General features: G+C 42.4%; 2 protein-coding genes across 14 annotated transcripts; one reads left to right on the top strand and one right to left on the bottom strand.

Moving 5' to 3' along the window:
- Positions 1–1,523: 1,523 nt before the first annotated feature.
- On the top strand, positions 1,524–8,722 carry LOC100383316 (argonaute104). Of its 12 annotated transcripts, none has more exons than XM_020539092.3 (26): positions 1,537–1,739; positions 1,878–1,984; positions 2,067–2,807; positions 2,901–3,028; positions 3,309–3,574; positions 3,684–3,889; positions 3,975–4,199; positions 4,290–4,426; positions 4,535–4,632; positions 4,741–4,838; positions 5,051–5,213; positions 5,450–5,566; positions 5,672–5,779; positions 6,054–6,116; positions 6,213–6,326; positions 6,395–6,560; positions 6,638–6,750; positions 6,838–6,972; positions 7,097–7,224; positions 7,312–7,377; positions 7,550–7,613; positions 7,704–7,815; positions 7,897–7,970; positions 8,051–8,145; positions 8,228–8,259; positions 8,345–8,722. In XM_020539092.3, exons 5-26 carry the CDS (start codon positions 3,335–3,337, stop codon positions 8,521–8,523), a joined length of 2,733 nt encoding a protein of 910 aa, XP_020394681.1. In that variant the 5' UTR covers positions 1,537–1,739; positions 1,878–1,984; positions 2,067–2,807; positions 2,901–3,028; positions 3,309–3,334; the 3' UTR covers positions 8,524–8,722. The 12 variants fall into 12 exon arrangements, with proteins under 12 accessions (XP_008648106.1, XP_020394681.1, XP_035815606.1 ...); XM_035959713.1 differs by having other exon boundaries at positions 8,324–8,696; XM_020539091.3 differs by having other exon boundaries at positions 1,570–1,739; positions 2,067–2,822.
- Positions 8,586–9,860, bottom strand: LOC100284399 (uncharacterized). 2 transcript variants are annotated; one of them, XM_008649716.4, is made up of 2 exons: positions 9,463–9,860; positions 8,586–9,350 (listed from the first exon to the last, which is right to left on the bottom strand). In XM_008649716.4, the coding sequence occupies exons 1-2, from the start codon at positions 9,533–9,535 to the stop codon at positions 8,776–8,778; spliced, it is 648 nt and encodes a 215-aa protein (XP_008647938.1). In that variant the 5' UTR covers positions 9,536–9,860; the 3' UTR covers positions 8,586–8,775. The 2 variants fall into 2 exon arrangements, with proteins under 2 accessions (XP_008647938.1, NP_001358919.1); NM_001371990.1 differs by having other exon boundaries at positions 8,592–9,353; positions 9,463–9,661.
- Positions 9,861–11,337: the final 1,477 nt, after the last annotated feature.

The following is an 11,337-nucleotide window of genomic DNA, read 5'->3' as shown; positions in this document are numbered from 1 at the left end:
CGGGTGTGACATGTTTTCAGCACTTCGACTAGCATCTTATGCAAGGTAAAGTGAAGCCCAGCCTTCATAAAACTTTTGAATATTATCACTTAATCTGTCTCAAGAAGAGGAACAATGTTCTCTTCTCCAGCCCTCACAATAGATATATCATAAAAATATTTACCCTTTATTGCTTCAATTTGCCCTTTCTTAATAGTGGATTTTCCAAAAACAATATGACTCGGCCTTCATGGCTGATCTTCAGCGTTATCGTTGTCACTTTCAACATCAAAACTTTTGCTCTCACTTGAGTCTCCAAACAACACAACTAGCATCTCATTAGTAATATTCTCAACATTGGTCCTTTCCATGGCTTCGTAGAAACCAGCATGTGTGGGGTCCACGCTCTTCTTCTTTTCGACCATTTCAGCGTTGATTACAGCAAGAATCCAAAGCTCAAAAACAATCGCGGTTGCAGAGTTAGAAAGCTAAAACAATAACTCAGCACAAAGCTTGATAGCGCGAAAAATATCTTTCAACCCGAAGCCTCATATATATATATATATATATAATATACACACACACACGCAAAACACCACTGAGCGGTGGGGCCCACAGTGCAGAATGTTTCGCTATTCTAGCGAAAGGAAGGTGTTTTTTTGGACCTTCGGCTAAAGGCCTTCGTTTATTTCAAGTTTGGATTTGTTACAAAGAAACAAACTAATACGACAGGGGCTACTGTTGGGGGTCTTCTTCTCCCGAAGGTCCTAAAAAATAAGACTAACCATTTGCTTTCAGCATACTATTGAATATTACAGGAGTTTCGTCGCCAGAGCTTCGACATAACACAAGAGGAGCGAAGCAAGCTTCATCCAACAGGCTTCATCACGGTGAAACGGGTATACAACGTGGCTTCGGTATAACTCAAAGGAAGTATAACGAAGCACACTTCATCAAGCAGGCTTCGTCATAACGAAACAATGAGATGCAAGGAGAAGGTGTTACTCAAGTTATTAAATACAACTGACGACATTGCCCTTATGACATATTGTAAACTCTGTATGTAATTATTGAGGGTATAAATGTAATAGCGTACGAACCCTTGCGATTGTCTATAAATAGATGAACATTACCCCGTACTATTCACGTTGGATTGTAATCGCTCTCGCGTCAACACCTTCAAACAAGCCGAAGATATCACTGCAATATAAATTTTGATAATGTTTATATATTTATCATGGAATAAATATATGACTGGATATCACACTCATGTATTTAAATCCTTATTGATATAAATGATGAGGATGTGTTATTCACGACCTTTGTCTGAAGATTATTATATCCGAAAGGAGATATTTTTTCGAAGGACGAATGTTCTTAACATTTAATAACTGTGTTACCTTGTTCTTGAACATGTGACAAACATTAGGTTTTGAGTATTTCAATTAATAGTGAAATTAAATTAAATTTTAGTTGTCCAAAATGACAGACTTCGATATTTGTTATAATTGTTGAGTTAAATTTTAACAGCATCCATAAACAAGTAAACAACGACTATGTGTGCACCAGTGTCTCCTGTATCAACGGGGTGGTCCGTCTGGAGGAGGTACCGAGGTCCCGCCGTTCGAGAGACGAGCTACGCATTTAAGCCGGGGAGGTCGGAGCAGTGAGTGGGAGTAGTTCAGGGACTGGGAGAGGAGAGGAAGCAGGACCTGGGAGACCTCGCCTCGTCCGTCCTCCTGCCTACTTCCTTGCTTTTGGTAAGTGAAAGTGATTGAAGTGGAGATGCCTCCAATCTGCAGTGCTGTTTCACGCGTAAACCCTGGCCCCCTCGCCGCTGGAAGCCCCCATTGTTCCTCTTTCATTTCTTACCGCTGATGCAGCTTATGGTTTCCTAGGGTTTTCGAGATATTTGGTTTCTTGCATCCAGAGGACGAAGAGCTTTCATAGGGTTTTCGAGACATTGTCCTCACAATCGCATCCATTTTGCAGTGCTGTTTCACGCGTAAACCCTAGCCCCTCGCCGCTGGAAGCCTCCATTGTTCCTCTTTCATTTCTTACCGCTGATGCAGCTTATGGTTTCTTAGGGTTTTCGAGACATTTGGCTTCTTGCATCCAGAGGACGAAGAGCTTTCCTAGGGTTTTCGAGACATTGTCCTCACATTCGCAGATTTGGTTCGAGACATTTGTTTTTTAGGGGTTCACATGTTTCTGGGTGCTTTTGCAGCGATGCGATTCATCTCACAGGGGATGGGGATTCCTACATTACCGTGCCTTTTTTTGGGGAAAAATGCCCACTTTTTGTGTAACAAAAACATAAAAACGAGCCTTGCAGCTGCGATGTCTGCTGCTCAGGTGGTTTCTCAAGAACAAATTTTTTTAACAAAAAAAGCCTTTCTTTTTTCTTACTCTCTTGGAAAGAAGGTACATGGAGCCAATCCGTTAGGTCGCTAACTTCACCAAAGGATTTCATTTTCCGTACCTAAACCTTGTTTCAACAAAATGCTGCCTTTGGCCGGGGGCATCTGATTGTCATTTTAGTCTGTTGATTCTTCAAGTCAATATTACGCTCATTTTATTCAATGTTTCCCGACAGCCAACTACACTTGTATTTCTTTGTTAGTAACGTCCCGCGCTTGAGTCCTTGTGATCTGCACAGTATGATGCTGCCACCAAATGCATGCAGTTAGACAAGCTTAATGTTGCATCTGATAAGACTGTACAACAGATTCGTGTGCCAAATGTGTCCTTGCTACTCAAGGAGGTCATATGGAACAAGTAAAACGAAATTTCTGCATCAGCAATCAGGCACAAGACTGAATGACGTGGTTAGTGCCAATGAGGTGGGGACTTGGGAATGGAATTAGAGTTATAGCTATTCCTATAATTCATCTCACTACAGAGGCTCTCCATCCTACTAGGACTGTACAACAGATTCGTGTGCCAAATGTGTCCTTGCTACTCAAGGAGGTCATATGGAACAAGTAAAACAAAATTTCTGCATCAGCAATCAGGCACAAGACTGAATGACGTGGTTAGTGCCAATGAGGTGGGAACTTGGGAATGGAATTAGAGTTATAGCTATTCTATAGCTATTCCTATAATTCATCTCACTACAGAGGCTCTCCATCCTACTAGAATTTAATCTGATAAAGTAGGCAGAAACATGGAACTTATAATGTCGAAGATTGCATGTATAGAATCTAAGTAACGGAAAGATTCAACTTTGTGATTATATGCTGCTGTTACATGGTATTGGTAAAACATTCTTTCAAGTGCTCATTGTCTTCCCTTGCAACCAATTCATTGTTGTCCTTGTTTCCTTGCAGGTAGGTGCTGCTTGTTTTATCTTGAAATGGGCTCTCATGATGGCGAGGATGAAGAGTTGCCACCCCCCCCTCCGGTGCCACCAGATGTGATTCCCATTAAAGCTGAAGATGCTGTGGGTGAATCACCAGCAAACCATATATTAAAGCCAAAGAGATTACTGATGGACAGGCCTGGTATAGGAAGAAAAGGGCAGCCGACCCAGCTCTATTCAAATCACTTTAAAGTCGCTGTGAAGAGTACAGAAGACGTCTTCTTTCACTACTATGTATGTCTGCTGACTGAGTTCATGATCCTTTGTTCAAAATATGTCATTGTCTGTCCCTTGTTTATAACTAATCTTTGGCTGATGTGATATTGTTATTTTATTTGACTAGGTAAACCTGAAGTATGAGGATGATCGACCCGTTGATGGTAAAGGGATCGGCAGAAAGGTGATTGATAAACTGCAGCAGACATATCGTGCAGAGCTTTCTAACAAGGACTTTGCATATGATGGAGAAAAGAGCCTGTTTACAGTTGGTGGTCTTCCACAAAAAAAGAATGAGTTCACCGTTGTCTTGGAGGACGTATCTACTGGAAAGTTAGTTTTAGTCTTTGATCTGCTTTCTTGTTGTTTATGCTTACCCAGAATCAGTAATTGCCATGTTTTTTGTTTGTGGTTGTAGGACTGCTGCCAATGGGAGCCCTGGAGGTAATGACAGTCCTGGAGGTGGTGATAGGAAGAGAGTGAGGAGGCCATACCAGACGAAAACTTTCAAAGTGGAGATAAATTTTGCAGCAGAGGTTCCTATGAGTGCTATTGGTCAAGTCATTAGAGGCGAAGAATCTGAGAACTCCCTGGAGGCGCTTCGTGTTCTTGATATCATACTGAGGCAGCATTCCGCAGAACAGTATGTAGCTATGCATCTTGATGGATGATTATAGGTAGATTTGAGGATCTTCTGCAGTTACGACATGACAATTTTTCTCAATACTTGCAGAGGCTGCCTTTTGGTTAAGCAATCATTTTTCTACAACAACCCTTCATGCTTTGTTGACTTGGGTGGTGGTGTGATGGGTTGTCGTGGATTTCATTCAAGCTTCCGTGGCACACAGAGTGGACTTTCCCTCAATGTTGGTGCGTGTTCGTCCTGTATGGCTGTATTGGTGCCATGTAACTGCATTGTCTATTCTATAATCTTACATCTTTCATGATCATGATAGCCTTTTTTTTTGAAATCCACAGATGTCTCAACAACAATGATCGTGAAACCTGGCCCTGTTATTGATTTTCTTCTTTCTAACCAGAATGTTAATGATCCTAGCAGAATTGATTGGCAAAAGGTAAATGCCATCTTTGGATGAAACTTCTCGAATAACCATGCTAGTGCATTGAAATATCTATTTTGATAGAATGATAACACAATTTTGGGGTGTGCATATTCAATACAGGCCAAGCGTGCTCTCAAGGGCTTGAGGATTAGAACCACTCCTGCAAATTCAGAATTCAAGATTTTTGGTCTCAGCGAGAGGATCTGCAAAGAACAAACGTGTGGACATGTTTTCTTACCGCTCTGTTTATTGTCATGCAAGCTTTACTTTACATTTTTAAAAAATTGTACCCTAGTGTGTTAAGCTTGTTTCAGAAGAATTTTATTTAACAAATATTGCCTTTATTGATTTTGTTCTGATTCCAATGCCAAGCTTGCTTGATGGTGATATCTGTGTGCTTAATTGCTTTCTCATTGACATATGCAATTAGGTTTCCGCTGAGGCAGAGAAATGGTAGCAACGGAGATTGTGATACCATTGAAATAACTGTCTATGACTACTATGCAAAGAAAGGAATCGATCTAAAGTATTCTGGTGATTTCCCCTGTATAAATACAGGGAAGGCAAAGCGCCCAACATATTTTCCAATCGAGGTTTGTTTCAGTTTTGTTAGTTACATCCTGTCAAATCTCTGTTTATTAAATATATCTTGCATCTCATATTCGATGGGCAGGCTTGGTGGGGCTGTCTCACTGAGTCACTAGGTCGTGGGTTCAAAGCAGCCTCTCCACATTTGTGGGGGGGGGAAGGCTTGCTTCGGTTTATCCCTTCCTTAGACCCTAGGTCTGCCCCTTTTTTTGCATCTCATTTTTTTGTATTGTGTTTCTAGCTATGCTCGCTTGTTCCGCTTCAAAGATACACCAAAGCTTTGTCTACGCTACAAAGGTCATCCCTTGTGGAGAAGTCTAGACAGAAGCCTGAAGAAAGGATGACCGTTCTAAATGATGTGAGCTGTTACCTTGATTTTAGCATGCTGCGACCATTCATAACTGCATGGGATTTATTTCTACGACTGAATTAATCAACAGCTTATGATTACCCTAAATGCTAGGCACTGCAACGCAGTAACTACGATTCTGACCCCATGTTGAGGGCATGTGGTGTTTCAGTTGCTCCAAAATTTACCCAAGTTGAAGGAAGGATCCTTCAAGCCCCAAAGGTTGGTGACACTTCTCTAAGCTTTACGACAAGTTTGCATGGAAATCTAAAATTTGGATCATGGATAAAAATAATCTCTGGTGTTTATTGGATTCTGTGCTTGTTAGAGAATCCTAGGGTGTTTGGATGGAATTCTAGGATTTAAAGATTTTTTTCCTATCCTGATTGTTAATATCTCTATGGATCCAAACGCTCCCTTAGTTGTTTTCTCTCTAAATGTTGTACCAAGTCATTATCTCAGTAAAATGCATCTGACTAAATCTAATATCTTGTAGCTGAAAGCCGGCAATGGTGATGATATCTTTTCACGAAATGGACGGTGGAATTTCACTAATAGGGTCAGCAGCTCAACATGTTTCTTTTTTAACCTTCTTTAGTTCTTTATTAGGAAGGATTTTTCTGATGTTTATTTGCCAATACTTTGCCCCTTTCAGAAGTTTTATGAAACCTGCTCTGTGAATAAGTGGGCGGTCGTTAATTTCTCTGCACGTTGTGATGTTCGGAATCTTATCCGTGACCTGATGAGGAATGCATCTGCAAAGGGAATTGTATGGTTTAGCTTTTCACATATCTTCTATTGTAGCAGTTTTCTGCTGCTGACGTTTTCTTCTGGCAGCAAATGGAGGAACCTTTTGATGTGTTTGAAGAGAGTCCCTCTATGAGGCGTGCACCTGTGTCAAGAAGGGTGGATGATATGTTTGGGCAGATAAAATCAAAACTTCCTGGAGCTCCTAGGTTCCTCTTGTGCCTTCTCCCTGAGAGGAAAAATTGTGAAATCTATGGTTGGTTTATTTTTTGTTACCACTCCACATAAATATCTCACATCTTGCAATAATTATACCTTTTTGGTTTCAACCAGGTCCTTGGAAGAGAAAGTGCCTGGCCGAGTTTGGTATTGTCACACAGTGTCTAGCTCCATTAAGAGTCAATGATCCGTACCTGCTTAATTTGCTGATGAAGATCAATGCAAAGGTTTGGGACATGATTTTGTCTTTCTTTTGCACTGTATTGTTCCCTGGTTCATGATTATATTATCCTCTTTCCTCTGTTTTTAACTAGCTTGGTGGTCTGAACTCGTTGCTGCAAGTTGAAGCATCTTCGTCAATACCACATGTGTCGCAAGTACCCACCATCATCTTAGGTATGGATGTTTCACATGGTCATCCAGGACAAGATAGACCTTCGGTTGCAGCGGTAAGATGGGTGTACCTTTACTTGTACAATTCTTCTGCCCACATGGAATCTGAGTGGTTTTGTAAAATATGTGAAATGGATGTCTGTTAATCTGATGTAAACCATACCTTTCTTCTTTGTTTAGGTGGTTAGTTCTCGTCAATGGCCTCTTATCTCTAGATATAGAGCATCAGTGCACACCCAATCTGCCAGACTAGAAATGATGTCCTCGTTGTTTAAGCCGCGGGGTACTGATGATGATGGCCTCATCCGGTAAGAGATATCTTCTTAGTATGTTGATGTATGGTAAGCGTGATGACTTTTGGATGCTAAGTTTATCTTCGTATTTGGGACTTCCAGGGAATCACTGATCGACTTCTACACTAGCTCTGGAAAGCGAAAACCAGAACACATAATTATTTTCAGGTCTGAAGCTTTGGGGTTATTGTTAGCTTGTATCACTAAATCTTTTTGTAGAAACAAATTCTTTTTTTTGTTTTTGTTTTGAGAAGTATGTATGGTACATTCTTTGCTGGGATGGATTATTGATACTTTCTTAGCCGCCGTGGCGTAAATGTAACCATTTGCTGGGTTTTAGGGATGGAGTCAGTGAAAGTCAGTTTACCCAGGTCATCAACATTGAGCTGGATCAGATCATCGAGGTAATACATTTGTTTGATTCGTCCTTTGCACATTTGCTTGCTTAGTTCAGGAACGAATTGCAAGGTAACACATCCTTGTAATTAATGCAGGCATGTAAGTTTCTGGATGAGAAGTGGTCACCCAAGTTCACTGTGATTGTTGCTCAAAAGAACCACCACACCAAGTTCTTTCAGACGGCATCACCAGACAATGTTCTTCCTGGTAATATGTTTATTTTTGTCATACTAAAGGGAGTGTGGTGAGATGCGGTGACAATAATAAATGTGTTTGTTTGTTACGCAGGAACTGTGGTGGATAGTAAAGTTTGCCATCCTAAGAACTTCGACTTCTACATGTGTGCACATGCTGGGATGATTGTGAGTTGATCTCAGAATTGAGCAAAAAGATGCTGCTGTCTTGTTCTTGTCTCTGAATCCTAGATGGTTCTTCGTCTCAGGGAACAACAAGGCCGACCCACTATCATGTTCTGCACGACGAGATAGGTTTCAGTGCCGACGAGATGCAGGAGTTTGTTCATTCGCTCTCTTACGTGTAAGTAGTAGTAGTAAAATGCTGTTTTGGCTGTGTGTGTGTGTGTGTGTTTTGTGCTTACGCTGCGTGTCCTGCTGTGCAGGTACCAGAGGAGCACGACAGCCATCTCAGTGGGTAGGCCGCTTGAATCTAAAGCCATCTTGTGCAGCACAGGGACAGCAGGTTGATTTTTTTCTAGTGTCTGTTTTTGTGTTTGCAGTTGCTCCAGTGTGCTACGCCCACCTCGCTGCAGCCCAGGTGAGCACGTTCCTGAGATTGGAGGAGATGTCAGACGCGTCCTCCAGCCAGGGAGGAGGGCATACCTCGGCTGGCAGTGCTCCTGTGCCGGAGCTGCCTCGCCTGCATGACAAAGTCAGGAGCTCCATGTTCTTCTGCTAGCTGATGTGCGTGCGCATCAGGATCGAGCTCCATGTTTTGTGTTAGTAAGGCCTAGTTAGTAAGGCTGTAGAAAGAATGTTTAATGTTTGCATGCTAAAGTCCAAACAATCAAAACCACTACTATATCTACCAGAGCACTGATCGATCAAACAACAAGAGTCAGCATCAATCAATCAAAACCACCACTATTCTATCTACCGATCAATCTACTCTATACCTGAAGCACTCACTCGCTCGCAAACAACCAAGGGATCATGGATCCTTGAGTAGCTCCATTGTCCAGTCCCTGACCTTGACGAAGCATTTCATGGACAGCCTCTCGTACGCCATCTCGTACATCCGGAGGTTCATGTAGGCGAAGCTCAAGTAGGTGGCGATGCACTCTTGGTGCCTGTGGTACAGCGCCGGGATGGTCAGAGCGGCCACCACACTTGCGTAGCAGGCGGTCGGGAAATCTGTAACGCTGCCGACGATGGACACGCTCCACAGGCAGAGGAAGGCTCTGTAGAAGAGCAGCGAGTCCCTGCCCAGAGCGATGTCCCGGAAAGCGTCCGAGGCGGCGTCCAGAGCAGAGCGCAGCAGCGCCGCCGCCTCGTCCACGGCCTGCTGCGGAACGCGCAGCTCCGGGACGGGAGGCTGCGGCCTGTTCAGGAGGCGCGCCGCTTTGGCCCACAGGAAGAGCACGGTGAGGAGCAGGAGCAGCACGTTGGAGGCGAGGGACACCAAGGTGTAGCCGCCGTACAAGAGCAGCCAGGAGGAGACGGTGCCCGCCAGCAGGCAGGCGCTCACGTCGGCGCGGCCCCGGCGCCACAGCAGCACGTCCCAGACTGCTGCAGCAATCCGATCCGATTCCGATCCAGATATATTAGTTAGTAGATCCAATCTCGGGCGGCCAATCCGTAATAATAATTGGCTGAGAGAAAAGGTGGGAGAGAGTACCGAATCCTCCGACGGCACATGTCCCGGCGCCGCCGCCGCCGCCGCCAACACCAACACCAGCATCCACCACCATCGTCGTAGTTAATACTAAGGGAAGGGAACTAGAGAAGGAAGGGAGGGGCCGATGCAACGGAAGAAATGGATGGAATTCGACCAACAGCTAGCTAGAGCGAAGCAGAACCCAATCCCAATCAAAACCCGAGAACGAACCTGCTTTTACTTTCCCAACCAGACGGTGGCTGGCTTGGAATCCCACTATCCCTCATTCCCTCTACCAACAGGGCACCGGCCTGGCCTCCCTCCCCAATCATCCAACCACCACCTTTTTTTTTCTTCCTTTTGCTGTGTTTTCTTACAAACTTAAATCTACTCGAATATTGATTCAAGATATTATGGAGAGTAATTGAATATTTCGATGAATCACGTCATGTATATATTTCTTAATTACAAACTTCTATCACTATCAAATAAAGTAAACATAATGCTATTTGCAATAATATATACTATGTAAACATGACTAAATCAAAATAAATGTTTAATTTAATAGTTACCAAGTTTGCAAGAAAACATTTCCTTCCAAAGCACATATCATGATGCTGGCAATTTAGTTTTATCAGCTATAATAATATCATTGACAACACATTTTGTAAGTCCACATTCTAAATAAATTCTGTACATTATAACTAAAACATTATATCATATCAGCATAAAAAATAAATTAAGTATTCTATGTTTCTATAAAACAATAAACCATGCATTGTACGGTGACTGCGTCTAGGGAAAATTATACCGCATGCTAGCAAAACGTCCTCCAGTATTTCATTAGACACATTGGTGTCAACCTAATATCCTATTTGTTGTCGTTCCAACTAACCCCCTCTTATAGTGCTACAACACTATCATCTATGTGTGATGGTTTTACTCGTGATACCTCACTTACAGGTGAAAATAAGACCCTCAAAAAGGAGGCGAATGAGCTCATTCACGTCTTAATTAAAGCCTACAGTGGTGAGGCTCACTTGCTTAAATGCTTGGATAGTCAAAGATTCTAGGTATTAGACTAAGTAACTATTCTGTTTTGCTACAAATGTATTAGACTAATGCTGAAGGGCAAATGCCGAAGGTAGGTTTCGACCAGGGCGCGCACCAAGACTTTGGTGATCATTGTGAACATGCTTCGGACGAAGCTAATTCCGAAGGTCCTATGGGCGACGACAAACTAAGTCGAGAGGAGGAGAAGGATGACTTTACCCTTGACATGTACATTAGAATGAATGTATAGGAATTAAGGATATAATTGTAATTTTACTTGAGCTATGTCTCGAGTTTATAAATAGAGAAACAGTGTCATGCACTGTTCATCTTTTTTGGGGGGAGAATACTCCCATTTATTTAGCTTCCGAAGTTACCTTCGAGATCTTATTCGTGTAAAGCCAAAGGTATGCTTGTAATTGTTTATCACATTGCCAGGAATGGAATTTGAGATGAATATGCATATAAGTTAGAGGACTTGTTCTTTATTATTTGCACTTTGTATCCTTGTTAGAGATATGTGATTTTTTTACTTGCCACCTTCTTCTCTCATATAACCTTCGGAAAGGGGTTAAATGAAGGAAGAAGCAAGCATCGTACTAGTTTATGTTGTCTTATTTTTGACATCCCGGAGGATTCAAAAGCAAGTGCCCAACACTACCTTCATCCTTGGTCTGTTATCCCAAAGAGACAACACCCAAGGACGAATGTGTCACAACCCAACCAAGTTATCGGACCTACGTATACCAATCCTTGCCTTCAAGACCTCGGATAGATATGTAAGTGAATTAGATAACTTACTCGGGGTGCCGAGTTTCGATGAACTCGTTCATTTCCAAGGAC

This window comes from Zea mays, chromosome 6 (assembly GCF_902167145.1).
Source record: "Zea mays cultivar B73 chromosome 6, Zm-B73-REFERENCE-NAM-5.0, whole genome shotgun sequence".
Lineage (NCBI taxonomy): Eukaryota > Viridiplantae > Streptophyta > Magnoliopsida > Poales > Poaceae > Zea > Zea mays.
This window is presented reverse-complemented; position numbering and strand designations above follow the sequence as displayed.

Excerpts from the sequence above, each read along its gene's own strand:
- LOC100383316 (XM_008649884.4), top strand. The coding sequence starts at position 3,335 with ATGGGCTCTCATGATGGCGAGGATGAAGAGTTGCCACCCCCCCCTCCG. Across the intron at positions 5,780-6,053 it reads GGATCCTTCAAGCCCCAAAG|CTGAAAGCCGGCAATGGTGA; the intron begins GTTGGTGACACT and ends AATATCTTGTAG. Across the intron at positions 7,225-7,311 it reads GATGATGATGGCCTCATCCG|GGAATCACTGATCGACTTCT; the intron begins GTAAGAGATATC and ends TGGGACTTCCAG.
- LOC100284399 (NM_001371990.1), bottom strand. The coding sequence starts at position 9,535 with ATGGTGGTGGATGCTGGTGTTGGTGTTGGCGGCGGCGGCGGCGGCGCC. Across the intron at positions 9,354-9,462 it reads ATGTGCCGTCGGAGGATTCG|CAGTCTGGGACGTGCTGCTG; the intron begins GTACTCTCTCCC and ends GGATTGCTGCAG.